A 26,944-nucleotide genomic window follows, 5' to 3' on the forward strand; every position below is an offset into this window, starting at 1 on the left:
TGCTGTTTTATTTCCTTATTAACCCACAAATTTAATTCCTTTGTTCAACACGAAGACACTCGTGGAATAAGTGAAACTTTGCGTTCCATCTCAAGGAGCACGTTCAAAGTCATCCCAAATTCTTTTGTAATTACAACTAAGCGCGATTCGATTGTTATCACCTGATAAAGGTGCTCCAAATATCGTGTCGCAGTTTATTTTAACCGAGTTTGCTGGCTTTGAACTAATTAATTGTTAGCAAACCGGGTCGTATTTTTTACGTTAAATTATTGTCATCACTAATGTAAGGTCATTTTCCACAAAATAATATTTAATTGACGTCACTTGCATCACGGCCAAAGTCATTACATTTAATTCCCCTTTTTCTGGGTCCGTTCGATTCACAAATTATGTAAATTGCTTTTATCAGTTGGTTGTACGACCCACTTTTTACAAGCTCACCTGAAGGGATCAAAGTTCGCTCGATAAAACTGGCCAGTTTCCAAAAAAACTGGCCACTTTCCAGGAACAGTTTATTTGCAAACATTAAATAAATACACCGATTTTTATTGGAATAATAGACAAATTGCGGAAGTGGTCTTTATTTACAAAATAAATAAACTACCGTGAACTTCAAAAGTAACACATTTTCTATGAAATTAATACTTAATGTGAGCCATTGCTCTGATTCAGACTGTCCTCGTCGTGCTCCTCAAATTTGATCTCAATCTAGAAAAATCGAACTAAATTTACAGACACTATTTCGAAAAAATAAACTCACAAGTTCTTCATTTTCATAATTTTTTTCGGGTGAACTCTCAATCCGATCTGTTTTATTATTATTAGTAATTGCTTTCCGAGATCGTGCCTCTTTCGGGCTGTAATAATACCTACAAAAGGCACAAAAAGGTATAATTATAACACGAACCGCGTAGCGGCGAGTGAAAAAAATTCTCACCCAGGATATTTCAGTTTATGCTCCTCATCAGCCCGCCTTGCGTCCTCATAAAACGCTTCTTTAGTTTCCTGAGATAACGACTTCCACATGGTTCCTAATCTAACTGATATGTCCTTATTACTTTCATCTGTAAAAGTTAAAATTATTAAAAGCAGTGATTTTGTAATCAACAGACTTGGATGTTCCACTGCTAGTTTTTTCCGCCACTGGGTGGCAAAAATCATAAAGGCGTTAGGAGGCCGTGGAATGCGTGATAAGTCTTGATTCTCAACAGGGCTTGAATCTTTCGAAACCTTGGTCTAGAACACAAATTTAAATTTCAATAACTTCCAATTTTTTTCCATACTTTAGGGTCTGGCGGTGCAGGTGATGGTAGTTTTCGTTTTTTAGCAGGTGGTGTCTCCGTATTAGGTTTCGGATCGATTTGTACGACTTTATTACAGGTAACTTTCTTTTCTGCTGTGTTTCTTGTGTTAGTTGGAGGAAGCGTCACTTTTTCGGTAGTTTTGGCATCGTTTGGTTGCGTCTTGTGCTTGTCGTGCAACTCAACCGAACACAAGCCCTTCACTTGCAACATTTTGCCCAAGGATAGGAACTGTTGCATATCGGAATCTGCTACTTTTACTTCACCTTTGTACATAAACTGTACGATTAATTGGAGATCTCTGAATTTCACATCGTTTAGTAAAATTAAAAGCTGGGGATTCGTGTGACTCTCGAATATTTTCTGCAAGTGTTTATTGAATTATTTAATAGAGTTATAATAGAAAAAAACCTACCTGGAAGTAAGTGCTGCACGCTGATAGAACCAGCTTGTGTGCCTTGATAAACTGGCCCTCGCAGCCCAAAGTAACATCAACTAGAGCTTCCTGGCTTTGATGTTCGCCAAAAACGTTGATTAAATTCGAGAAATAACTATTCCAGCGCAAGTTATACAGCTCAGTTGGAGTGGTCATTGTTGCTTTATTTAGACAGGCGTACCAATCTCTTAACCTAAATAGGAGTTTAGTCGATAAACAGTGCAATTAAGCCTAATTATTGAGAATTAATTGTTGGTGAATAATCTGTTATCGAATTCAAATTATTTTGCGCGATTATAAATCAGTAATGAAAATGGCAGCACATGCAACAATCAAATCGTATTTTTAGGTTTGTTGCGTTCGTGGTGGTAATAGCAACAATGTGTAAATTGTGGTAATTAAATATGCAAAAAATGTGTGCCGTGGCAATGAAAACTTACGCAAAATTTGTTAATTCGCTTTCAAAAACAGAATTTTAATTATGCGATGTGGGCATCCTTGGCACAAGAAACAATCGGTAACAATCGGCACACGTGCGCCCTCTGGCAGGAGCGTTCGTTTAAAAAATTGAATTTCTTTTAATAAAAACGTTTAAAAAAAAATAAAATTGGACCAATAATGTTAACTTCTTAATTCTAGTCCTTTTGCTTTAAAAAAATAACGTGTAATTATGAATTAATTTGTATTTGTCTTGTGTGTATATTTGGTTGCATGAGCAATAAAATATCTAATAATTGACTAATGAAAGTAATAAATGTGTTCCATAAGTTCCATACCCTAAAGTTATATTTTTCATGAATTTATTATTTACTTAAATTATCATTAATCTGCCATGTGACGTGATAAAGAAGTTTCCTTCGAACGCTCCAGTTTAGTGCCGCCATCTCTTAATCGCTTACTTAGTTGCCATTCTCCATTAATGGTGATGGGTAAAATCCCGAAATTCCATTAATGCAACCAACTTGGTCATTTATAATTGACTTCTTATTGTAATAAAAAGGAGTTATTGCTTCATTTTGTTGTGATTTCAATAATATTTTAATTAATTTTAATTAAACAATTAAATTAATTTTTTATTTTAATAATTTTAATTAATTATTTCTTTAATAAAATCATTAAAAATTGGCAATAAAGTCAGCTAAACTTTTATTGTAAATTATCCCATTTTAAAATTTTTGGAAACAAATAAAGAGCCACAAAAAATACTTACTTTGTTTTATTGTTACACATTTTATGATTAGTTCAAAAACGGATTAAAACGCTCGAAAAATGCACACAATTTTCGACACAAAGCAAACTCATTGATTTTTTGGGTTATTTAAAAAAAATGAGATTTCATTTAATAAACATGCTCAAACCCTTGAAAAAAGCTAACCACAAAAAATAGTAACTTTGTTTTATTGTTACAGATGTTTTGATTAGCTCGTGTTTAAACGAATGAAAAAAAGGCACACAGTATTCAACTCAAGTAACAAATCACTGACTTTTCGGGTTATTTCTGACGAATTTTTGGAATTTTAATTAATAAACGTGCTCAAAAACTCACACAAAAAGCTAAAATAACACAATTTCCGAGTCACTTCGCCGATTTCTCGGTTAATTTTTGACAAATTAGATTGCGTTTTTGGATGAAAAATTATCAACTTCAAGGACAATAAACTTATCTATTCATTTTATTATTAAATTTTCACCTAGATTTAGCAAAATTTTAAAAGAAAATGCTTTGTTACAAAAACGTACTCACACTTTTTTATAATTTATTTTATTTTTATAATTGTTAGTTTATATTTGATGAAATTAGACTAAATAAACGCGTTTTTAGTTGAAAAATATAGGGAAACACACAAAATCATAAAATTTGGGTGATTTTTAGGCCCGATTTAGCTATTAATCATCTTTGAAAAAATAATTAGTTTTTTATCAGTGATTTCAGACCCTGGTCTTCAATAAGTAAATGTTATTAAACAATTTATTTTGACTTACTCATTTAATTTTTTGCCTTGTTTTATCTTGAAATAAATAACAGATTTAATGTGTAAATATGTAATACAAAATAAATAAATATAAATAAAGATTCAAATGTATGTTATTATGGTTATGTAGTTACTTAGACAAAGCAATATTTACTTAAAAGAAACATTATATGGTGCAGTCAATAATTCTATATTTAAAAAAAATAATACCTTGATAACAGAGAAAGGAAAAATGTTGTTTCGAATTAATATTTAAAGATTATTCAGTCTGAGTAAAGTAAATCTTTTACAATAAAGAAATAGAAACCCTTATTTAGTAAATCATTGAAAAAAAAAATTGTTTGTTCCTTTTAATCGGCCCAGACAAACATCACCAAGGACCAAACTGCCATAAAAGCCATTATCTTTCCCTGCATAAATCACCGCAAATACCGAAATCTGGAATATGATATTGGGTGTTATAAAAACCCCGACATGGCAACCCCACTAATTGCCGTATCCTTCCCTTCCATCCATTATCCTTGCTGTTATCCTGTTACCCCCGTTCCAGATTTGACTGCTTCGTATGCATTCCCAGCCTGGCTTCTGAACCAGATTTCGTCCCGAAAATAAACGAATCCATAAATCTTCCCCCGATTTTCTAATTTCTGCTGTTTTTACCCAAAGCCCCTCGAAATTTATCGTTGGCAACATCCATTAAACCGTAATAAAAAACGGACGCGTCACGCGATTTTTGTTTTTCGACTTTCGATGACGCCAATAAGACCCTCTTAATGAGGGATGAAAAAATCCAAATCGGGGATGAATTATCGATCGGATCGTAACGTGGACGTGGGCAGAATGACGTCGTCGAAATTTCGCCCAATCACAGCCCCGAACCGATCGTCGTCACCTCCACTTCTGCGGCACCGGCAAATGATTTCCCCGAATGGACTGACGTCAGCGGACCTCAATGGGTTACCGGGGCAACGGCTGCAAGCGTGCAACTGCAACCTGCCCAAAATTTCCCAAAAATGGGTGAATTTGCCGGGGGTTCCCCCGAGTCGCTCGGGGCCTCCCCCGGCGGATTGGGCCCCATTTGGCGGCTTGATTAAAATTGTATGCGTCTCGACGACGTCGGCGGCGGCGCGGCGCAGGTCCGTGACGTCAAAACCGCCTCCACAGTTAGTCGGGCTTGGAAATACGCTGAGGATGTATTACAATCGGGGTTGTTGTCTGTTAATTCCGCTAAAAGCGTCGCGACCTGTGAAAATGTCTGTGATAGAGTGTTACACGTTCAGTTAAGCAGGCGACACCAACCAACGGTAAGTTGGCCAGGCCCATGGCCCATGGGTGCCTGCTTGACAGTCCGCGACCATGTTGTGGGCAGATTCGTGAATGAAATAGACATGATGTAGAATGTAGGTGAAAGAAGAGATAGAGATGGAGAAAATACGGATCAATACGGTGTGCTCTGGATCTTGGATACCGTTGCTGGGTTCCCGAGCGTTTTTAATAGTGGAACTACAATGCGATAAGGGAAACGCTGATAAGTTCATTCAAGATTATGCTGATTATGGCCCGAGAACATGGAACACTAATCGGCCCATTCATGAATCACACGTTCCCTTCTTGCGTATTTTAATGCCACAGTGGTTTTCGGCTCGGAACCGTTTGCTGGTATTTTTAGACGGCGCTATCTGACGCGCGTATCATATCGATTTATTTCTATATAGGTCATAGTTTAGACAAGTTTACAGATCATTGACAAATCTGCATCACTAATCGAGGCACGTCTGAGGCCCTTAACTATTTTTACATCGAACGTTTGCCACAAATGCAGTGCAAAAATGGTGGATGCGCCGGGAGAATTTATGATTATTTTGCCGACTGCCTTATATCGATTTTTTTACCACTGTAATTTGAAAATATTTTAATAAGTGCGCCCTAGCGTGCACTCGATTCCCGTATTAAAATATATTTCAGCGCAAGTTTCAATAAAATTCGTGACTGAGGACTTCTTCCGGGTTTGAATTTACGACGTAATCAAATCGAATGACAATAGTGATACGTTGTGAAAGCCAGAATTGATAAAAATGAAATGCCATCCGTCAGATTAAAGCGATATTCGGGAAATACGACCGTGTATACACATCACGTCAATTTTATTTGAAGAGGACAACTTATGACAAGTTTAGGCTTTTGGGAAACAATTCACTTGGCTTATTTCAAACTTTAGACGCGTCTGTTATTTGCTCAAAATCCATCCAACTTTTGGCTAAAAATAGATCTGTCGGTGTTTTATGGCGAGGCGAAGCCGAGTCTAGGCAGCTCGCCAAAACGGCGTGACATTTATTGTTATTGCTTTAGTACAAGTCTCAAGTATTAAAAATCGATAAGACTTAACTATTTTCGGTAAAATGTTTTTTTACTTCACATTATTTTTACTTCAAAATAAAATGATTCAAATTAATATAAAACGTAACCATTTAGACAAAAATTAAATACAAACCTTCCCCGTTAGGTTACGTAGCTTTTTTTATTGCAATTCTTATCTTACCTCTGGTTGTTTAAATACTTTTTGATTAATAATAAACACTTGGAGATTTGTAAAATTCCAAACCTAGAGTCCTGAAATTACTCAGTTTGGAATATTAAAAAATTATAATCTCGGATTAAGATTGTAGGAATTTTTTATCTTTCAAAACTAAAGAAAGAAGAATCTAGAATCAAATAATTTTCAACCTTGTTTTCGAGAAATGAAGAAACTCAACAACAACAACAACAACAAATTTAAGAACCGATTTGAAATTCTAGAATGCGATATAGAAATCAGAATCAGTGATAATAAAATATTAAGATTTTAAACTGTTCAGAAAGGGAAATAATGTAAGGGAGGGATTTTCAGTTTAAAAATATCCCACGGTTTTTGTATCTTTATTATGAAAGAATAAATAAAAAGATAATAAATGAGAATAAATCATTGTCTTTTAAAAGACACTCGAAGTTTCAATAGGTAGGTACACCTAATTTGTGTCCTGTTTTTTTTTTAATGATGTTGCTTTTATTCCTAAACATTGGCTGAAAAATGCTAGAAAAGAGTTGTTTTGGGCACTTCTGCAATCTAATCCATAAGAGAAACAGGTTCTTTATTTATGTAACTTATAAAAACTATTCAATTTATTGATTTTTAAAAGCTTTCATTTAACTTGCTTTGTTGTCTGTCTGTCTGTTTCATATTTTCCGAGCCAAATTTGAAAGAGTTCCTGTTGTCCGAACGAGTTCAAATTTTGCATAGTTACGTAATCTGTGTCACAATATAATTCTACATAGTTAATTACCTCGTAAAGGGGTGTTAAAATTTTAAATTATGTTAAAAAACCGCATCTTATACCAACAGTTACGGTATGTTGGGCATTATGACGTCACGATATGGCTTGTCAATGGCTTTTTTATCATTTTTTGCAATAGATCACGATTTACTGCCTCCATAAAAATTGCTTTTGTCTATTATTTACAAAAACCATATTACCAGTTAGAAGAAACAATAAGATCTTAGATTTTGAGTGTAATAAAAAATCTGGAATTGTTCCTATTTGTTTGTTCTATTCATTTTTGTTGTATTTTGATTTGACTTGTTTTGTTATTTGTAGTGATGCTTAATTAATGAAGTTTAGTTATTATCAATCAGTGATCAAAATACGTGCCACGTAAATTCGTGTCATATCCCCTAATATTATTCCATTCTCCTGCACATAAGCGTTCTCAAGAAGTTCTCAAAGAACGATATCTTCGACTACGTGCTTAGAACCTTATTAAACAAAGTTCAACGCATAATAAATTCTAGACCACTAGCTCATGAATCATTAGAGGCTGAAGAAGTGGAAGCCTCAACCAAGGCCGTTCACAGAAAAGATTAATCCAAAGAGCGTATGAAAATAAATCTGAAAAATATTCCCCGAAACATTAACACACCCAACATAATGCCATTACCATAAAATCCCAACAAATTTGTCATATTCGTCCGTGCAAAGCGTCAAAAATACCAGATGTATATAATTTATCGTCAAATCGCCATTTTTCTCCTAAATAGCCATGTTTTGACAATTCTCCAATATTTCATTGATATCCTATTTGAAGCAAACGCGCCACTCCACCATCTGTTCCAAAAAGTTATAGCTGCGACGTGGCAAACAAAGTTTTTTTTCAATTTCATCAGTTTTTAGTTTTGATGGCAAGTGCGGTTACGTTGCGGGAATAAATGAATATTTAATGGCCGTCGATTGGGTGGCCCAAATTATATCAAAGTTTTGATGATAACACAATTTCCTGCATCTGGCATCGTGCTTGATTCTGTGCTTTTGCAGGGTTTTGAACAGGATTTGATTGATCATGCCGGTGGATGAGCGTGTGGCACGAAGCGTTGCTCTAGAGCAAGCCTACGTGCACGACGTCTACGAACAATTCTACGACAACCCCAGAAGCAAGCCCTGGCCCAAAGTACAACAGTTTCTGCAAGATCTCGAACCCGGGTCCCTGGTCTGCGACGTCGGTGAGGCACTTCTCCAAACAACCCAAATAAAACCACAAAACCAAAAAAAGAAGTTTATTTCAAAAATCAATGCTTTAACATTTCTGTATCAAAATACTTTACATTTGATAATAAATTAACACTAAGAAGTCAAGCCTAATCCATCCCAAGCTAACAAAAAGTTCGAAATTAATTTATTCTTTTGAGGTATGAATTATGTACTCGCGAAACTCTGTAGACAAGTAAAAATGTACGACCTTAATGGTGTTTTAATTAGTAATACGAACGAAAGCACAATTTTCAGCACAAAAAAATGAAAACAAAAAAGGAAAATTCTTTTTGTTTGTTGTTTCACTGTACTTTGATTTGATAGAACACACCGGGTTCGTCAAGTTTTACACTCAGGCACTTTACACCTCTTAGAAGAGAGAAAAAAAATGAAATAAATATATTCCACTGCACTGATATCCAATCTCGCTAGGAAAAAAATATTTTTTTTATTGATTTATTTGTCCAACAAAAAAGAAAAAAACCATTTGACCAAAAAATCACATTAGCTGTTTTTTACATCAATGGATCGGAAAAACGAAATAAAATTATTCTGCAAAAATTTGACTTGAAAAAAATCGTTAGAATTGGATGAAAAGCCATTTTGATATTATTCATCGGAAATTTCAGTATAATTTATGAGGGACAAGATTGAGTAGTGATAAATCTCCGCTACAAAAGGACCCACTACCTACCCCAATAACAGTAATGACTGCAGAAATTTTACAACTAGCGGCACGGTCCCATCGGGCGGTTTTAAAGCCAGGACCGGGATAAGCTAACGTGTTAAAAATGTTTTTATTAAACAATTACCTCAGATGTTCAAATTGATGACTATTTTGGTCTAAGCACAAACAAATTCTTCGTTTACAATTCGCATGAACTCTTGCCGTAAGATTTGAAGATTAACATTCCATTTACAGTAAACAGATACAATAAATGGTAATCCGGGCCTGAAAAATTCTCACCAGCTGCCTCAACCTTCAGACCCAACAATGATCGCGTGTCAATTTTACGACAAATGCAATAAATTTTTGAAAACCACCACCCAGATGGAGACCTTTTGTGGAAGTGATTTACAATTTTACCAAAATTCATGGGAAAAAAGCTGCCCGAATATCAAAACAGAAATTAAAAATCAACGACACATTTTCTCAAAAATTTAATTAGGCACTTCGATGCTCTACCTCAAAATACACCTATGGACCAAAGATCGTTGACATTAGACTATAGTTAACTAAGCGAAAGTGAAAAAACACACCATACAAGTAATCATTTTAAAAATTGGTCAAATCGTTCTTCTATACAATAAAATCACATACGATTTTTTTTAGAATTTTAGATAAATTACAAAGAGGTGAAAAGTGCCTGAGTGTAAAACTTGACGAACCCGTAATGTCAACACTCAAGTGAAAGTAGTTTAATGATTTCCAAAAAAGCAAATAAAAATGTGTTTACTTTGGAAAAACTTTTACTTCAGTTGTCTATTAATAGTGACAACTATTATGTTTATTCAGTGACCGGTCTTAAGAATTTTTAAATTCTCTCTGGCGATAATAACATTCGAAACTTTCTGGAAGCAAGTCTCTAACAAAACAAATAATAAATCTATTTGCGGACTTGAACCATCTATTCTCAGTAGTCTTAATATATTACAGTCTTTTCTTACAAGCCTAAAAAATAAATTGTGGGAAAAGAGTTTCACGGAAGCTCGAGTTAAAATCAAAGTTTTGCTTTTTCTAAAAGGTACATAAAAATTAATCAATATATTGATTGGTGAATTACTGTTTAATAACGCATGAAATTTTGACTTGCTCCTAACCCAAGCGGAAATTGCTGGCTGACCATCCACATTGGTTTGGTCCAATGGAATCGCACAATACTTGACGTTTATTAAAAAGGAAAATGTATAAAGCAATTCAATTCATCTGTCATGTTCCACTCTTATCTCGCGAACTATTTGCAGTTGACACCGAAGTCCTATTTATCTAAATGACTGGTTCAAAATGTATATCCACATGTGCTATCTTGAGCTTAGGTCGTGCTTTGTTGTGCTTATCGTCTGATTTCAAAGAAGGCCACAACTTCCTAGCTTTTAGAAAATTTACTAAATAAAATCTTAACCAAGTTAATCGATCTCTCCTTGGCAATTTCGCATCACTTTCCCTTTAGGAAATTCATAATTTGTCAGCCCCCCATATTGTTGCAGGTTGTGGAAATGGGAAGTATTTGAACGTGAACACTTCGATATTCAACATGGGAGGCGATAAATCGATGCGATTGACTGAAGTGGCTCGAGACAAGGAGAACGAAGTAAGTGCCACGCCACCCTTTTACACGCCGGAAATTTCCCGGAAATTGTACAAACTGATTGAGAAGTGTCTCGGAACGCTTATCTATAACTGGGTCTTGCCAACGGCTAATTTCTCTTTAATGATTGCTAGGTTATAGCCCTCGACAACTTAGCGCTGCCTTTCCGCGACGAAAGCCTCGATGCCGTGCTTTCCATTGCCGTCGTTCACCATCTGGCGACAACGGAAAGAAGAATCTGCGCCCTGAGAGAGCTGGCCAGAGTTCTACGGATCGGCGGCCGACTCATCATCTCAGTTTGGGCCATGGAACAGAGCCATCGCAAATTCGAGTCTCAGGACGTCCTAGTTCCCTGGCACAGGCCTAAGCATCTAAGCACGCCCTCCCTCGAACTCACCTCCACGACTAACACCTCGGAAGACGACTGCTTACCGCCATATCACGCCTACACGCAAACTTCCGACAGCGACTCCAACAGATCCGTAAAGTAAGCAAGCTCACTGAAACTGTGGCAAATAATTTATTTGAGAGTGCTATTTGCAGGTCAAAGGGCATTGTGAAAAAGCGGGGGAAGTCCCGGCACAAGGGCCGTTCGATCGACCCCGGACGTAACTCTTCTCCCAGCAGTTCCAGTTTATCAAGTCCCAACGAAACTTGCTACAGTTTCGTGCGCCGGGCTATCCAGAAATTGGCAGGGGGGCGAAGAGTGGGTGTGCACAGGCCCTGGTTTTTGGAAAGTTGGAGCACTTGTGCTAAAGAGCCGTCGCATCAACAGCGTTACGACCATGACGGATGCGAATGCTGCGACTGTAATGAGAACATTCAAGATATTCCTATCGAGTTGAGGAGGGTTGACGAAGAGGATTTGCCTCAGAGGCGGCAAACTTTTCCGTCGTCTCAGCTTGTTAACGATATTTCCAGCAACTTGAAATCGAAGAGTATGACGAATATTAAGACTGTTGAAAATAATAATATAGTCAGGTCGCAATCGAGCACGCCGAGTGTACCGGAAATCAACGTGTTGCCGGAAATTAAGCCGAAGGCTACGCTCGCCAAGCCCAAGCTGGTTAAGCAGAAAAAATCGATCTGTGAGGAGGATGATGAGGCTTTGGATCAACCGACTGATATGAAAACGCTGATTAATAATCTACCGGACTTTAAGGTGTTTCATGCGAGGTATCACAGAGGGGGGGTGTTTAAGCAGCGGTCGCTGAACGAGGAGCTGATGTCGACTGATAGACTGAAGGAGAAGGAGAGGGTGCGGCAAAATATCCAGAAACAAGCATCTTTGAACGAGGATTTAATTTATCAAAGACACACTTTCGACTCATTCAAAGATTCCTTCTTTTCTGTTTCTACTTCGAAGCGCTTCCAATTAATCAAAACGGGTTTTACGAATAAAATTAAAAACTCCACTACGATAGAGAAAGTGACTGGGACATCGCTGAAAAACGGGTTCGTCAGGATGTTCCAAAACTGGAAAAGTTCCGACCTGATTTCGCCCACGATCCCCGAAAACGAAACAATCGACCCTTTGAAAAAGCCAATAGTGATCGAAGAGAAAAAGGACGGTTCCACGACCGAACGGAGACACTCCAAAGAGGACGGTTCCGACTCATCCAAAGACAGTAGTTTGCAAAGTGATACTAGTGTAGATTCCGAAGATTCGTTCGCTTCGGTTATATTTGTCCCGAAATCGGATTCCATGTCGCCGACGCCACTATCCCCAGGTCCAATCTCCCCACGGGTCAAAACCTCCTCAGTCCCCAACTCGCCCCGAATCAAGCAATCGTCCTGCCCCACCAGCCCCCGAATCAAGCAAATGCCTCTGACCGTCTACCCCTTAACCAAACAACTCAGCTCCCCCAAGCCAACAACCTCCGATCTTCTCACCGACAAATCAGACAGGGACCACACGGCAAGTACAACAGCAAGCAGCAAAAACCTTGCACAAAAGTACTCAGTACCTCAAATCCCAAAATTTAGACGGACTAGTCTCAACTCCCCTAGTCTAAACACCAGTCCGGAAAAATCCCCAGTAGAAAAAACCGAAACGAGAACCGAGAGACTGAAAAAAATTAAAGAACTCCTCACGCAAAAGCCCGGCTTTGGGGCGCGATCCAAATCCAACTACCCCATAGTGCGCCACTCCTCCGTCGCCAACGGCAAAGTCGAGGCCGTGGCGAAGCCGCTCCCCAAACTCCTAACCCTCGAGCTCTTCAACCCGGAACTAGACGACAAAGACAGTGACTCCAGCTGCGTCTCAAGCCCCGATTCCATCGACAGCGTCATAAACGTGCGCACGGACATCACCAGAACCAAGTTCAAATTCCCTCCCTCCAAACCCAAAGACCCGAAGCCGATGAGCCTCCTCGAGGCCGCCGCCGACGTGGCCAACACCCTGGACGAAGCCGTGGAGAAAGTGATCAAGTCCAGCCCCCGCACGAAGCGGAAGCTCCAGACCGGCGACGTGCTCTCCATCATACAACGACGCTACTCCAGCGACACCACGCCCCTGCTGGGGGGCCCCTCCTGGGACGAGGAGTGCCACAAGCACCTCACCGACTTCGCCGACAAGCTCAGCGAGAAGCTGCTCCAAGAGATCGACCAGTATCAAGAGAAGAGCAAGGCTCTGACCACATCGATTGACAACATCGACGACCCGTACATTCATCGACTGAGCGAGGAGTTAGACGATCTGTCCAAGTTAAGTGCCGAGATTCAGAAACAGAACGAGTATTTGGCCAAGTTGAGTGCGAGTGATAGTTTGTTTAATCGAGCTTGTGCAAAGTGTAGGGAAGTCGAGTGTAAATGCTACGAACGGACCAAAACGAAAGAAAAAACTGATACGAAAAAAGTGCCAGTTAGTGAGTTTTTCAGTGTGAAAAATGACGCTTTTAAAAGGTCGCACACGAACGAGTCGCTGAGCGAAACGCCAGAGTTTGCAAACTGCAAGCTCTCCGTCAGCAAGACCTCCATCAGGATGGGCACCTCCACCGACTCGTGCGATTCGGACAAAGGTAATCAATTAATAAATAATAATAAATAAACAACACAAATGACAAAAATAAAAATACCGAGTTTGTGGAAACGGCTGAAATATTCGAATTTTTTTATTCCCTCAGGATAATAATAAGTTGTTATACAAATTATTATTCTTTTTATTCCTTCAGGATATTAATAAATTGCTATATAAATGATAGTAGTAATTTTCTAAGTAAAATATTGTAAATGATGGATAAAATAATCTAAATGCTAAGTTGTAATGTAATTATTTTGAAATAAACTTAATTCCTTCAGGATAATAATAAATTGCTATACAAATAATATTTTTTTATTCCTTCAGGATATTAATAAAAATTGCTATATAAATGATATTAGTCATTTTCTAAGTAAAATATTGTAAATGCTGGATAAAATAATCTAAATGCTAAGTTGTACTGTAATAATTTTCAAATAAACTTTACCAATAATTATTAATAATAGTACTACTATGGCGAATTTTTGATTTTCTATGTTTTGTTTTGAAAATCTCTATTTAATTTTTTGTATTTTTTCTTTTGGGCAAGTGGTACCTTGCCAACAGCGCGATTAAACTTATTTGTGCGTAAGATATTCAGCCATGACATAAAAACAACCAATTTCAAAAGAGAGAAAATTTGCAATCTCAGAAACTGATAATATTCCATATAAACTAACTTAATTTAATAAATTAAGACACAGTTTTCGAATATAAATACACTGGATATGAAAATATAAGAAGAGTTGAATAAAATGATAAAATTCTCTGAAGAGTTCCGAATTACAATACTCTTACGATTTACATTAAATTTTAGGGCTTATTTTATTTTATAATCAAAGTCTCTACTCTAATATCATCATAAATAGGGACATTATTAATAACAGCAATATTTCACAATAATTATTTTGCTTTTTATTATTTCCAACAAATATCAAAAGCTGTACAAAAAAAACATTTTACTATTACAAATTAACAATATACAAAATCTTCAGTGTTACTTACTGTTTTCACATAACGTTCATAATTTTTACCTAGTGTTTATTATTTTTACGTAGCGTTTGCGATTTTTTACCAAATATTTACCACTTTTACTTTTTACTTATTGCTTTTCACCTAGAGTTTATTGTTTTTACTTAGCGTTTACAATTTTACTTTGCGTTTTCGATTTATATTTAGGAAATGTATTTAGCGTTTAATAAAATAATCTAGCGTTTCTTTTATTCGATATGTGTTAAAAATATGGAATAACGATGAAAATAAACAAGAAAGTTTCTGATGTGCTTGACTATAACATGTTATGATCACTACTTTATAGTATATCTGTTGTCTTATATTTTTTTGTTGTTAATGAATTGGTGTTATATAGTATTATTTTTCTATGAGCTTCATTTTTTGAGTATAAGTAATTCAAGTTAGCATCTTTAAAAAAAAACACAAAACCTTCATTTACTACTCTGTTGTGTTAAATTTTTCTTCCGTTCTTGGATAACTATTGGACGCTGATTTCAAAACTACCAACAGATTCTTTCTACCTGCTCTAGTTTTTGAAAAATGAAGGCATTAATGTTCGCACTCTTCGTATTTTTTCACAAGCTCTAAAATAGAAATTCGAGTTCATGGCCAAATTTTGACGTCAAATCTACGCTCAAAAAGCATATAAAACCGACTGTTAAATTTGCAACAACAGACAAAAAGCATTTTGTAAACTTTTGTAAACTAGTGAGTGAAATATGGTGGATGCGCCGGGCAAAATGTTTCCATAACTTTCATAAAAATGGTTTCGAATAACGCGTGAAGTGAAAGACTTTTTGTTTAGGCGTTAGAACGTGTTAATGTGTGTTTTCTTTGCAGGCAGTAGCACAAACTCGATGATTTCGAGCGTGGCGACCTCGATCAACTTCGGCCAGTCGCTGGAGTCGGCCGATGGGGTTGAAAGCCACAAGGACACCAACTCCATCAGCAGATACAGCGACGGGGGAAGCACCGCATCGTTGGCGTCGTGTCCCGAATGGAAAACGATCAAACCGAAAACCGAGGAACGATTATCGAATTCGACCGTCAGTCTCGAGAGCGATTCGTCGAAAAAGCGCGAAAAGTCGACACTGCTGAGCGATACGTCGCAGGACTCGCTGCCTTCGGACAATATCGGCGGCGAAATAACTTATCATAGATATTATCACGTGTTTAGAGAGGGAGAACTGGACCAATTGATAGAAAAATATGTAGAAAACCTCCACATTATATCGTCGTATTACGACCACGCCAGCTGGTGTATAATTGCCGAGAAGGTGCAAGTATGGACTATCTGACGTGTTGGAATAGAAATGAATCAACGTCAAAGCACAATGTACATAAATGTTCTCTTTAACATAGCGTAGTTGCAGGCCACTCATCTTATGAAGGTTGGGCTCATTTCTCACTTCGCAAGTAGGGATTTCCTTTCGGAACTTTAATCAATTCCTGGCCTTACCTTCGACTGTATAGAGTTTTCATAAGCCTACGTACATTAACTAATGCTAAAGTCGCCTACCTTGTTAGAACTAATAGAACTCTATTACAGTTGCAGAATGTGTAGAGATTATCGCTACTATCATGGTTCTGTTACATTCGTTTCATCTTTCAAGCTCAAATCGACCTATAGTCAGACTTTGTGTGTTTATGTAAAGTATAGCAAATTAGCTCTTATATTTTTTATACAATTAAAGTAACATAATTGATTCAAGGATCATTTCGGTGTTTTCGATTCTTTCACGCGCAACTTCCCGTTTAAATATGTTCGTTCATCACAAACTGGGCCGAAATCGTGCTTTCATTACATATCATTTACAAGTTCTGTAATTTAGTTTGTCTCACGAAATTTCGGAACAGAATGATGAACTGATAAGTGTGAACTGAGCGTCTGTTTCCCCCAGCGGGTGGCAAACAATCGCATTGAACCGGTCGAGGAAAATCTTCCCACATGTCCATTTATCGCATTCGAAATGCTCCTATTTTTTACCGCTATGACGTGTGACGAAAAGTACATATGACCTACGTATTGAATAATAATCGGCAGAAATTTTCAGACATGAGTTCATTAGCGTTAGACCATGGCTTCTGCACGCAACCGACGAACGTTGCGTGCAAAAGCTCGAAACTAGTTGAAGATAGCTTTAAAGTAACCATTGATTAATACGCTATTTTTCATATCTTGCGGTATTTATGACACAATTTGGGGCTAGAATAAACCGAACAGACAAATAATAAATTCCTTTGATTATATTACTTAATCCATTCCGTTACCCATCTTAAGAGAGTATTAAACTTTGTGCCTGTCTTGTATGGTGAAGAATTTTGATACTTAAAATAGGATTCAACGAAAAACTTTGATGTGACATGTATTTCACTCTATAAATCATTAAAAACTACAAACTAAATTTGCATTTGACTTGTTGTGTTTAATAAAAATATACTCAAATGTTCAACTTTTTTCAATCCCCGCACCCAAATAAAAGACAATTGCGCCAAAATCGTTTATTTTTTAACGAATTATACAAAATAGGCGGCAAGTTGGGCCATCTTATCCTTAGGTTTGGGCCGCCCTCTGCCCCTGCCTCTACTGGGGGCCTTCCCACCCCTAAACGGCCGAGGCCTCGAGCTGACCGCAGTCTTGGGCTTATCAACAAGTCGGCCAAACTCAGTAGTGCAAAAAACGCAGCCTTTCATCTCCGCAACTCCATTCGGCAACTTGCTTTTTTCTGGTTTATACTCAATGTTGATTAGCTGGGCCCCACAGTCGCACACCTCTGACAACACGGTCAATTTTTGCGCGTCATCGAAGAGATTTAAGATGGTGTCACACCTGGAATTGTGTAATAGATGGCGCTGATTATTTCCGTGTAGTACAAACCGGGTACAACCGAGTTTCCATTTAGGGCCCGACGATGGGTCAAGGACTAAAACGCCAGAATCACACTCAACGCAGCTGCAAACGCCGTTGCTGTTGAAGCTATAAGGGCAGGTCGGGTGTGAACACGAGTTGCAGCCCATGCCTTTTTTCATGTCTCTGTTAAAGGAAAATTGTTTGGTTGTGCAACTAATTTGAAGGACTTACTTGAAAGGTGGATGGTTGTAACAATAAGGGCAGAAAACGAAACTTTTGCCTTTGTTGCCCATTGTCCAGTACAACAGTTCGAAGTCGTCGAGAGGGCATTTGAGTTCTTTGAATAGTTTTATTGTCCCGTTTTGGGGCAAACTGTAAGTCTCGTCGCATTGTGGGCAATGCAGTCGCGGGGGTTTGGCTTGAATGTACTTCATGTATCTGCGACATTTGCCGCATCTACAAATTTTTTAGCTATTTCAAGTTAATGCATTTAATTAAATTTCCGATCTGAGTGCCATGTGGCTGAAATTAAGTTGGTAATATTAAGTAATATACAGGGGCGTTTTTTGCCTGTGCCTTTGCTAACAACAATGGACTGAACCTTACAAAGAAATACAAGTTTCAGTAAACAAGTCATAAAGTCGAATCGTTAGTAAAAAAATTAAATAAAAGAGTATAGTTGACCACAATTTTTGTTAAAAATGTGACAATTTTAAACTAATAAAGCTGTTAGAACTTAAAAACATTTCTCAACTTCCAGTTCATTTCAGACAAATTAAACAAAACGCATTGTTAATCCCTTATTTCAGTGGAAATTTTTAATTTTAATTTAATATATTATATTATATTATATATTAGTATATTATAGTATATTATATATTCTCGGACCATCTCTTGATAAAAAATTATTTAAGCCTTTTTTTCACAAGTTATCAAATTAGATTCTTGGGTTAAGTTTTTGACACTTTACATCATTTTTCTTGAATTCTAGTGAGTGGAAATATCTGACCTACAATATTAATAAACAAATAACTGTGGGAAAAAAAACCCAATTTGAATTATTTTGTATAAAAAATAGAGCAGAAACTCTCTGATACTTAACAGTACTTGAGTGTTTTCCCTATACCTCTGCTTTAATTGTTGTAGTAGTTACAATTGTAACTGTTTTTTTTATATGTTGCTTCCTGGATTAAAAAATCACACCTTTGAAAATTTAATGTTGCTAATTATTTTAAATAATTGTCAGTCTCGTTGACGCAGAATAGTAGAGGAACTTGATCTCTTTCTTGGTTCTATCACCAATTAAAAATATTTTAAGGAATTACGAGAAAAAATTTCCACTTTAACGTGTGTTTATTTAGAGTAGTAAAAAGCTTATGCGCCAATTTGTATACACCTGTATTATGGTGTACAAAGCGTTTAAAAAACTAGCAAAATCAACAAAAAATTCAATCCGGCAACTTTAGAAACAAAAGAGCAACAATTAAAACTGTAGAAACATTTTTTTTAATTAAAGAAAAATAAAAAAAAGGTCAAAAAAATGTAATAATAATAATGGCTTTTTGATGTTTTTTCTTGAATGCACAGAGTACTCAATAGATGCCGACACTAATTCAAATTCTTGGAAGAATTACATACCTTGTTTTTCCCCTGTAGCCTTCATTTGCAATATGTGGTAAAGGTAGGATTTTTAATTAAAAAGATTGTCACTCAAGGTATAAAGGTTTTTAATATTTTGAGATTGTAAAGTATGTTTTTTTCAGAGTTGTGTAGCTATCGTATGAATTTTTCAGGTTTTTCATTTTCAGAGTATCTTTTCTTCGTTTTTAATTTTTTGGTAAGAGTTTGTCGTAACTAATGCATGCGAATTAAAAACTTGAAAAATGCTAGAAAAATAAAAACGCGCAATATTGAAAAATCAAAGTCAATTAACAAAAGTCAAAGTGGTTAAAGATGGATTACAATACGAAAATCTAATATTTCACGGTTTTGAATGTATCTATCGCTTCCATTTTTTCAGATTTTTTGCTTTTAGTTTTTTATTATCACTTATTTACTTTATCATTTTACCAAAAATTCAATATAATTGTATTTTCATCTTTATACCAAACCAGAATAAAATAATAAATAGAATGTGAATAGTTTAGTTAAATCATGTGCATGGAAAACCCAAAATAGATGTTTAAGATCAGAAAAATGTAAATAAAACATTACAGAAAAATTGAATCGAAAAAAGTAAAAAAATTATAATGTATCTGAAAATTTAAAAAAAGCCCGATTACAGAAGCGTCATTAAGTCAACTGCTATCTAAAGACCTAAATACTGATTACGTGTCAATACTGTTATTCAAGGTAACCAACCTAATTTCAAAGTCACTTGATCAATCAGAAGTTTAATTAAACACTTGGTATTAAATGATCAAACCTCGAATGTGCCTTTCCTGACGCACTTAAGGGCGAGAAGGAAACCTCAAATAGCTGATCCATTCCGTCAATATTTTTCACAAAGTATTGAAATTTCAATTTAAATATCTCAACCGTGTGCCTAAGAACGGCTTGAAAATTAGCTTTACCTAAAGCAATGAGATTCAACTGTTCCTCAACAGCCGACCGCATGGTCGGCAAAACCAACTCAGCGTCAATCTATAATTATTTTTTTACCATATATCTAATCATTTAATTAACAACATGATAATACCTTTTGGTACCCGTGTACCAAGACGATGCCTAAAGTGGTCGGTTTTAATTTCCGTCCCGCGGTCACAGTCACGTAATTTCTTTGACAAATATTGTTAATATGCACCGGAATAGAGGCATCAGTGCCAATTCCGTGCGTTTCCATCAAAGTAATCAATTCAGCCTCGGTTAAATAATCCGGAGGTGAAGTCTGATGCTCCGTCAAGCGCATATCTTTGATAGGTACCGACTCGTTTTCGGTCAAATTCGGAACAATTTCGTTCTTATCCAACGCTTGCCAAGTCATCACACTCGTGAAACCCGGATCGAGGAGAGTTTTCCCAGTCACGGTAAAAATCTCCTCGTTTATGGCAATAGTTGCAGTGGTACTCAAATATTTGCAATCCCGCGCCAAAGTACCGATGAAATGACGCGTAATGTAATCGTACAATTTCCACGAATCGGAATCGAATTCGTTCCGAGTGGCTGATTTCATGGGGGTTATCGGGGGGTGGTCCCCGGCATCGTGGCCCTGCTTGGGCCGGTTAACCCCCCGAGACAAGATTTCGCGGACTTCGTCCCCCCATTCCGTGCTGTTTTGCTGCTGGCGAAGCACGCCACTGAAATAATTTATAAAAAAGCGGCAATAGAAAAAATTGGGTATTTACACCAAATCGAAATTTTCCGGGTAGCGAGTTGTTTCAGTCCGGGGGTAACTTATGTACCCTTGAGTGTACAACTTTTCGGCGATTTGCATGGCATGATGGGGGCCCATGCCCAGGCCGGAGCTCGCCACACGCATCAACTCCACGGTGTTTAGGGCCACTGGGCGGCTTTTCGCCTTCTCTTTTGACGAAACGTTCAGTACTCTTTGATTAAAATAAGTGAAAGACAAATGGACATGTAAGTGCGGAAAAATCACTTACTTTGCGTGTTTCTGGTCTTTGATTTGTTGTAAAAACATGTTTGCGACTTCTTTATCAAAACAACGGACGCGTTTCCAATCCAAATGGACATCGTTGCCGTCTTTTGTCACAATAGTGGCTTTGATGACCCAGTAAGCTTCGGGTTTAAATGTTTGGATTTGGTCGTGTCTTTGGACACAAAAACCCAAAGTTGGGGTCTGACAAGGGCCGTAGGAAATTAAAGACGAGTCTAAATCGCCATAACGGCCTTGAAAAAATTTTGTCTGGAAGCGAGTGAATGCGCAACCGATTCGTAAATCCAGCTCTTGGCGGGCGTCAACACTCCTGGCTTCGTTCTCATTAGGGTGGGCTACAAATCAAGCGGTGGTAGAAAAAAATTCATATAAACCACCAGGAATAGTCGAATTATTTGAATTAGCACAATGGTGGTTTGGCAAATTTAATATGTATTTATCTGTTATAAATTTTTGTCTCATATTTTTATACCCTAATTACAAAAACTACTTACAAAAAATTTAAAATAATTTTTGTAGACTTATTTTTCTGGCAAGAATGCTCTAAACCTACACGTGGTTCTTGCTGTATAAATGTAATATGTATGTATATAATAAAATGTAATATAAATATATTATAGTTATTAGTATGTTGTTTTATTTGCTTGTTCCCTTATGCTAATTCAAATGATTTTATGATTTTTTAATTTTTACTGTACCTAAATTATTGAACGCCGCTTTGATGTCCTTATCAGTAATCGCCGAAAAGCGCGCCCTAAACGTCACCTTGTCCGAATAAACATCTCCGTTCATGCTCCTCGCCACCGAATTCATGACTTCGAAGCAAATATTTTCGCCCTCTTTATCGCAATCAAGCCACAAGACCAAATAATCGCACCCTTTGGCCTCATGGCTCAAAAAAGCCGGCATTTTAAACTTTGGAGTGGCTTCCTTTTTCTCAATAGGACACGAAAAAAGCTCAACTGGATCAACCCTGTCCCAGTTATTGTATTTGCTTATAAAATCGACCCCCATGACGTGCCCGCAAACTGACGTCATTTTGAGCCTCGCTGGGGCTCCTTGAAAGGTACCGTTCCATTCGTGCACGGAACAGATACCGTTTGAGCCTAAAATAAGGGAGTTGTTGGCTGATTTGTGAGCAAGGGGGCGACTGACCTTTGCGAGTTGAGTTGGAGCCGTTGCTCAATATGCTCGCTAGGGACGCCGCCAGTGAGGGCTTTTCAGCCACCATAAAAACACTTCTCATATTTAAATGTTTAAATCTGGTTTAAATTAAATGATGTGACATAACCTCAATTATTGACAAGTTGTCAAATGTCGAAAAGTTGGGTTACAAAACACTTTTTACCCCAGTTTTTTGGTTAATTCTTCAATTTCAAGCAATTATTATTGAGAAATAAGTGACCATGCAAGTTTGGGCGTAATAATTAATTTTGTACGGTTAAAATTTTGAATGGGGAATTACAATATTGGGATTTTTATTTTGGGAGGATTGTCAGCGTGTCAGGAAAGTCCCCACTGTAGTGTATAAAATGGTTCCGTGTGTGTGAAAATGTGATTTCGCTTTGTCAGGTCCCAGTAAATAATCATTTCTTTAGCTTCTGGTCACTGTTTTTAGTTAAAGTGTTTTATAATGTTTCGTTTTCTTGTTTGCGCAGTTATTCTAAAGTGGTCCTTCGGTTCCGAATTTGTGAACGATTTGCAGTCGGTATTTGGTGATAAGCATTGCGTTGATGGTAAATTTGATCTTGTTTGAGTTTATTATAGTGATAAGCGTATGTACATTCCAGCTTCCTTAATTTCGATTCCTTCAAACATTGATACTTACGTCATGTTTAGTAAGTGTAACCGTATAAGGAAGGTCTATTTTTCATACTATTATGTTACAACTTTAGGTTCAGAGTCACAAAATAATGTCACAAAAACCCCCGAAAAGAACATCGTGGCAACAATTTACGAGTTGGCACAATTCAACGAAATCGAATGCTCTTACACGTTAATATCCGAAGAGGTTAGTCTTTTCTCTGTTAAAGATTGATCAAATTAAGTCTTTAGGGTCCACCTCATGCAAAAATTTTTAAAGTCTCTTTACACTTGGGTGATGAACTCTATGAAGGTTCCGGTTCTAGTCTGAAAAAAGCTCAACAAGCAGCAGCGACTTTAGCTTTGCAAGACACGTTTTACTCTCATCCTCCTGAAAAAATTAACACACCACAGGAGAAATCTTTAACTCCAACCGTTGCACTCAACAATGTTGCTGCCAAACTTGGAATTGCAGTTTCGTATTTTTTGTTGAATGGAAAGGAGGAACAAGTATGACCCACTACCAGTTATAGTCTTTTTTACACTTAATTTTTAATAGACGATTGATAGCTACGGTGCTGTTGACGAGAGTTACGGCAAATCTAAAAGTTCGTTCCCAAAGTGGAACGCTACTTTTGATCCTTTAAAAGTTCCTCTTGAAGATGCCCAGATTTCTGGGCCATTTGCAGTGCGAGTTAAAGCAGGAGATTCGGTTTTTGAAGGTTTTGGGCAAACGATCCAAGCGGCACGTCATGATGCCGCCTCAAAAGCACTCAAAGACATGGAAAAGCGAGCGTTGCTCAAAGACCACGTTTGCTCTCGCGAAGGTAAAGGTTGTATACAGGTGGGGTCTCCTAAAGGTGTTTTTTTGCTTTATATGTGAAAAAAGTATTAAATGTAATACCTGTTTCTGTAATAGTAATATATAATTACGGAAATATACTTTTAGCTGACTAACCCTGTATATCACTTATTAGAAAAACAAATACAAATTAAATGTTTCTGACCTCGGTCATTACTACTATTTTTTCAACTATTTAGAAATGTGTTTCTCAGATTCGGTGGAAGACTGTAAAAAATTGAAAGACGATCTGAAATCGCCAATTACGCGTGTTCACGAAGCGGCACAATTGAATAACTTAGCACTTGAATTCAATGTTATCAGCGAATCGGGAAAACCGCATCAAAGGAATTTCGTTACTGAATGCAAGTTAGGTGATTATGTGACTGAAGGCGAGGGTAGATCTAAAAAAGAATCAAAGCGAGTGGCTGCTGAAAAAATGCTGCAGTTTTTACCACAGTTGCATGACACTTACAATGAGAAAGCTATCATCAGTGGTCTACAAAATAAGCAAAAGAAGAAGAAGAATAAGAAGAATAAAGTTAAGAGAGAAAACGTGGATACTATGATGAATAGTATCAATACTATGGTACATTCCGTCTTGGGGACTGTTAGTGTTGCCTCATCAGATGAAAGCTCGGATAGTTCCACACAACCTAAACGTGGAGCATCTTCTTCAAACTCGCCATATGCCTCGCCAAAAACTAAACTCCTGGAAATTGGAAATAAGCTAAATATTAACGTTGAATTTACTGATCTCATAAAACAAGACAATCAGTATTATACATTGGTGTCTTTGGGATTAAAACCTCCACATGTAAGTTTCAGTCATATCTTTTTGTAGAAAATTGTTTAAAAAAATTGATTAATGAAGTTGTGGTTTTACTATTATTTGCCCACTTGTAACACTTAGGTTTGTTTGGGTAAAGCCGCTGTTCAAGCTAAATCACACGAAGATGCGGCTTTACGTGGCTTACAACTTTTACGAAAATCTGGGATTTTAGATAAGACGGGTTTTGCTGAAGAAAGGTTGGAAAATTGTTACATAAGTTAAGTAATTGAATGTGTTTTTATAGCAAGCAGGTCGAAGATGTTTTTGAGGTGGGGAATGAAGAACAATATAGAATTCTCGATGATTTCGAGGAGAAATAAAGTCGGAGACTTGTTTTGGATTAAAGAAGAGTTACTCAGTTTTGTTAAAAAAATAGTTTTTGTTAATTTGGTTCTAAGAACAATTGCCTACTATTAATGTTAAGCTTTGTTTTTTGGAATGTTTTTTGTTTAACAACTTTTCTATTTTTTCGAATAAACTTTTTTAAAAGATTGTGCGTTTTATTTAATTACACACTCGTAATAAGAGATCAGTAAACACATCATAGCACCAGTCAGGAAGAACGTTCAGCCACATTTCTTTCAAATAAACACTATCGATCTCGTTACTATTTTAACTTCAAGCTTACTTGAAGTCTCATAAATCATTAAAAATACAAATCAATTTATAAAATTTTTAGTGGAACAGCTTTTTTAAAGCAATTGCCCACATTTTATTTATTTTTGTGGAAAGTGGAGCAAAAATAAAAAATCTCAACATTCACAAATCTCACTCTGGTGCTATAAAAGGTTGTGAGTACTCATAATTATCTACTTTTCTTGGTGCATGTGAATTTTTTCAAAATTTTTCTACAACTCATTTTAAAAATAATGATTACAAAGCAATTGTTATTTTAGCCTTAATCGAGAAAAAAAATCAATCCGGAATAATTGTTAATTACCAAGACTTATTTACATTTACTTTCTACGTTCTTGTGCGTAGAAACAAAAGCGTGTTTTTTGTCGTTGTGCAGACTCCTCGGAGCGGTCCAGTCATCACAAATTTAATGAATATTTTTAGTGAAAGTGGTTTCGTATTACTTCTCGTCCACATTTCTATCCACCTAAGCCATGTTTCACCAAAACCAATCCTTCTATACGCATCTATGCAGTTGTGACGTCAAATGTGATGTCGTTTGGAGCGACGTCGAGACGTCCATTGCGACGTCGACGCCACTAAGAGACGATCGAGACACCGGAAGATCAAACTTCAAGCTTCTAATCATAAATCTCGCGGTTTATGGATTTGGAAACTATCGGTTTTATTCCAGAAATAATAGTTCGGGTCTATACACACTCAATGTTTGTTTATTTTGTGTGTTATATTGTTAGACAAAAACAAACGGTTCTGAGGTTGAGGGGTTCATGTTACCTAATGATTTTTTTAATTGAATCCAGGTCTAGCTTCAAAAAGAAGCTGGATAAATGTTTATTCCGCGGTTTCTCCTGTTTATTTAAGCATCAAGGGAGCACTAATGACGTTGTTAGTCACAACTTAAAAACGTGAGAGCACTTTTATTGCAAATCCTGGATTTTTCAGCGTGAAACTATTGATTTCTGAATAGATTAAGTGCCTCATTGCGTGTGGTAATTTATAAAAAATGCAGAAATTAATCGACGATTGGTATTTTACGTGTTGCAGACTGCATTCTTGATAATTACATTCTCTGCGGAACAAATTAAGGAAATGTTGGGTTTTTAGGGACGTTTAATAATGTGCCTAAAATCAAAAATTCTCTGATAAGGTTTGATGCAGGAAAATTAAAACGATTTTAAAAAACATGACTGAAATATTAATTTTTTCCTCACAGTATGAGTATCAAGAGGACAGACCAGTTTTACAACTGGGCTGTTTCGTTTTTTATTTTTTTTGTAACAATTATGCACGAATTTATGAATTAAATTGGTACTTTTGCAAATTGCAGAACAGCAGGGGACTGAAAATAAAGAGAAGGTAATGGGAGGTAAAAAAATTAACACGTTGAATTTGATAGCAAAGCTAATTAACTTTAATTTTGGCTGTTTCATTTTAATAATGTTTAATTACGTTTTTTTAATTGCTTTGGTGATGAAAAGAATCTTTTGTCTTTCGTTGAGCTTTAGCATCACTTAGTCCAAAGTAAATTAAGCCGTTATAATAGGATCGATGTACCTGTCCTTTTAATTATTTTTAGATACTTTTTATGTCAAATTTGTTATGCCATGGAGTGCAGAATTACTTCATATTAAAGCACAGCTGTAGAATTTCTCGAAATCCAAATTTTAAAATGTTTTTTATTCTATTATGAACTTAAGAGAATAGAGTTTCAACATTCATAGAAAATTTTATTAGTTATTTATACAGTTATTTAT

General features: G+C 36.6%; 4 protein-coding genes across 4 annotated transcripts; 2 read left to right on the forward strand and 2 right to left on the reverse strand.

Moving 5' to 3' along the window:
* Positions 1-565: 565 nt before the first annotated feature.
* LOC664397 (protein bric-a-brac 1) lies at positions 566-2,300 on the reverse strand. Its single transcript, XM_008194005.3, has 7 exons — positions 2,178-2,300; positions 1,717-1,930; positions 1,284-1,664; positions 1,113-1,236; positions 938-1,064; positions 761-869; positions 566-708 (listed from the first exon to the last, which is right to left on the reverse strand). The coding sequence occupies exons 2-7, from the start codon at positions 1,891-1,893 to the stop codon at positions 646-648; spliced, it is 981 nt and encodes a 326-aa protein (XP_008192227.1). The 5' UTR covers positions 1,894-1,930; positions 2,178-2,300; the 3' UTR covers positions 566-645.
* Positions 2,301-4,791: 2,491 nt separating this feature from the next.
* Positions 4,792-17,058, forward strand: fid (fire dancer). Its single transcript, XM_008194006.3, has 6 exons — positions 4,792-5,014; positions 8,057-8,241; positions 10,478-10,581; positions 10,713-11,065; positions 11,122-13,598; positions 15,452-17,058. Exons 2-6 carry the CDS (start codon positions 8,082-8,084, stop codon positions 15,907-15,909), a joined length of 3,552 nt encoding a protein of 1,183 aa, XP_008192228.2. The 5' UTR covers positions 4,792-5,014; positions 8,057-8,081; the 3' UTR covers positions 15,910-17,058.
* A 40-nt stretch (positions 17,059-17,098) lies between these two features.
* On the reverse strand, positions 17,099-22,374 carry Top3beta (Topoisomerase 3beta). Its single transcript, XM_970411.4, has 9 exons — positions 22,234-22,374; positions 21,777-22,184; positions 21,065-21,413; positions 20,807-21,007; positions 20,161-20,758; positions 19,888-20,105; positions 17,694-17,918; positions 17,490-17,645; positions 17,099-17,441 (listed from the first exon to the last, which is right to left on the reverse strand). Exons 1-9 carry the CDS (start codon positions 22,322-22,324, stop codon positions 17,129-17,131), a joined length of 2,559 nt encoding a protein of 852 aa, XP_975504.1. The 5' UTR covers positions 22,325-22,374; the 3' UTR covers positions 17,099-17,128.
* A 298-nt stretch (positions 22,375-22,672) lies between these two features.
* Positions 22,673-25,045, forward strand: LOC664406 (double-stranded RNA-binding protein Staufen homolog). The gene is made up of 8 exons (XM_970413.5): positions 22,673-22,814; positions 22,869-22,916; positions 22,974-23,089; positions 23,134-23,391; positions 23,441-23,708; positions 23,938-24,539; positions 24,636-24,751; positions 24,799-25,045. The coding sequence occupies exons 1-8, from the start codon at positions 22,712-22,714 to the stop codon at positions 24,872-24,874; spliced, it is 1,587 nt and encodes a 528-aa protein (XP_975506.3). The 5' UTR covers positions 22,673-22,711; the 3' UTR covers positions 24,875-25,045.
* Positions 25,046-26,944: the final 1,899 nt, after the last annotated feature.

Source organism: Tribolium castaneum, chromosome 9 (assembly GCF_031307605.1).
Source record: "Tribolium castaneum strain GA2 chromosome 9, icTriCast1.1, whole genome shotgun sequence".
NCBI classification, from domain to species: domain Eukaryota; kingdom Metazoa; phylum Arthropoda; class Insecta; order Coleoptera; family Tenebrionidae; genus Tribolium; species Tribolium castaneum.